The sequence below is a fragment of the Suricata suricatta genome, chromosome 10, assembly GCF_006229205.1.
Source record: "Suricata suricatta isolate VVHF042 chromosome 10, meerkat_22Aug2017_6uvM2_HiC, whole genome shotgun sequence".
In the NCBI taxonomy this organism is placed as follows: domain Eukaryota; kingdom Metazoa; phylum Chordata; class Mammalia; order Carnivora; family Herpestidae; genus Suricata; species Suricata suricatta.
Genome location: NC_043709.1, coordinates 57,463,163 through 57,464,665, shown reverse-complemented (window position 1 = coordinate 57,464,665; position 1,503 = coordinate 57,463,163). Strand labels below are relative to the sequence as shown.

Below are 1,503 nucleotides of genomic sequence, written 5' to 3'. Positions count from 1 at the left end.
TGAATCATTATCTCTGTGACTACGGCCCCCTCCTAGAAATATCTTGCTCAGACACAAGATTCCTGGAGCTCATTGACTTTATCTTAGCAGTTGTGACCTTGGTGGTCACTCTGGTGCTGGTGATTCTCTCCTACACAAACATCATCTGGACCATTCTCAAGATCCCCTCGGCTCAGCAAAGGAAAAAGGCTTTTTCCACCTGTTTTTCCCACATGATTGTCATCTCCCTCTCTTATGGCAGCTGCATCTTCATGTACATAAAACCCTCAGCTAAAGAAGGAGTTGCCTTCAATAAGGGGGTATGCATTCTCCAAACTTCTGTTGCCCCTTTATTGAACCCATTCATTTATACTCTAAGGAACAAACAAGTGAAACAAGCCTTCAAGGATGTGGCCAGAAAGATTATGAGTCTTTAGCGAATGTAAAAACCCCAAACTCAAAGATTTCTCAAAGGAAATTTGAACAATATGCATAAGATTTCTCCCCATGAAAACATAGGGAAAAATTTCTCTAATTCTCTCCTGATTAAAACAATGCCTCAGGTGAATTCATCATAAAAGGATATCAAAGTTATATTTCAAACTTGCTAATGATGGGAGACTTTTCTCAAAAAAATTATGTACATATTTATTTCTAGTTAATATATTTTGTAACTAGACAGTCAAAAATGTTCCAAAAATGTAAGATCATTCAACACTTCACATTATTTGAGAATATACTTATTTAAAATAAAAATACATTATTTGTGCTAAGAAAAAATGTATTTATTATAGTTATTTAAGGCAAATCCATATGCAGATTTTTAAGTTCTGTTTTGATTTCTAATATGATTTTAAAAATATAAAAATAACCCCTTAGTAGATAAGTTTTTATATGAAAAAAGTATCACTGGATACATTGGTAGTTTGGGTACAAGATGGGAATATCTGATAAAAATTACTAGGATGTCACATGACTGATGGTCTTGGGCTTCTGGTAAAGTTTAGTTTTCTATGTGAAGCCCTTACTTTAATCAAAGCCTTTCAGAAAGCTGTCCAAATAAATGATCAGAAATACTAGACACTTTCCAGAAGAGGCTAGCAATTACATCTTACAATAAAGATCTTTTCTTACAGGAAGGGCTATCTTTTCTTAAGTTTGAGACAATTTTCCTTCTCATCCTTACTGCTCTGACAATTCTAAAACTATCTTTGCGGGGGGGGGGGCGCTAGGAGTTCCATTTGTAGGGTTTCCAGTTGTAGGGTTAATATTTCTGACTCTATCTCTCCTTCTAGTCAGGAAAGGCTCAACGTCACTCATCATCAAGGAAATACAAATCAAAACCACAATCAGATACCACCTCACACCTGTCAGAATGGCTAACATGAACAACTCAAGCAACAACAGATGCTGGCAAGGATGCGCAGAAAGAGGATCTCTTTTGCACTGCTGATGTGAATGCAAACTGGTGCCGCCACTCTGGAAAATAGTATGGAGATTCCTCAAAAAATTAAAAATAGAACT

At 36.1% G+C, this 1,503-nt stretch overlaps 1 protein-coding gene across 1 annotated transcript in view; it reads left to right on the top strand.

Annotated features, from left to right (window-relative positions):
* Nucleotides 1–416, top strand: part of LOC115304584 (olfactory receptor 6C4-like) — a 1,007-nt gene extending 591 nt beyond the window's left edge. The window contains exon 2 of the mRNA XM_029954801.1: nucleotides 1–416. This exon is cut by the window's left edge and continues 25 nt beyond it. Within this exon, the coding sequence (XP_029810661.1) occupies nucleotides 1–416 (416 nt within the window).
* The last annotated feature ends 1,087 nt before the right edge of the window (nucleotides 417–1,503 follow it).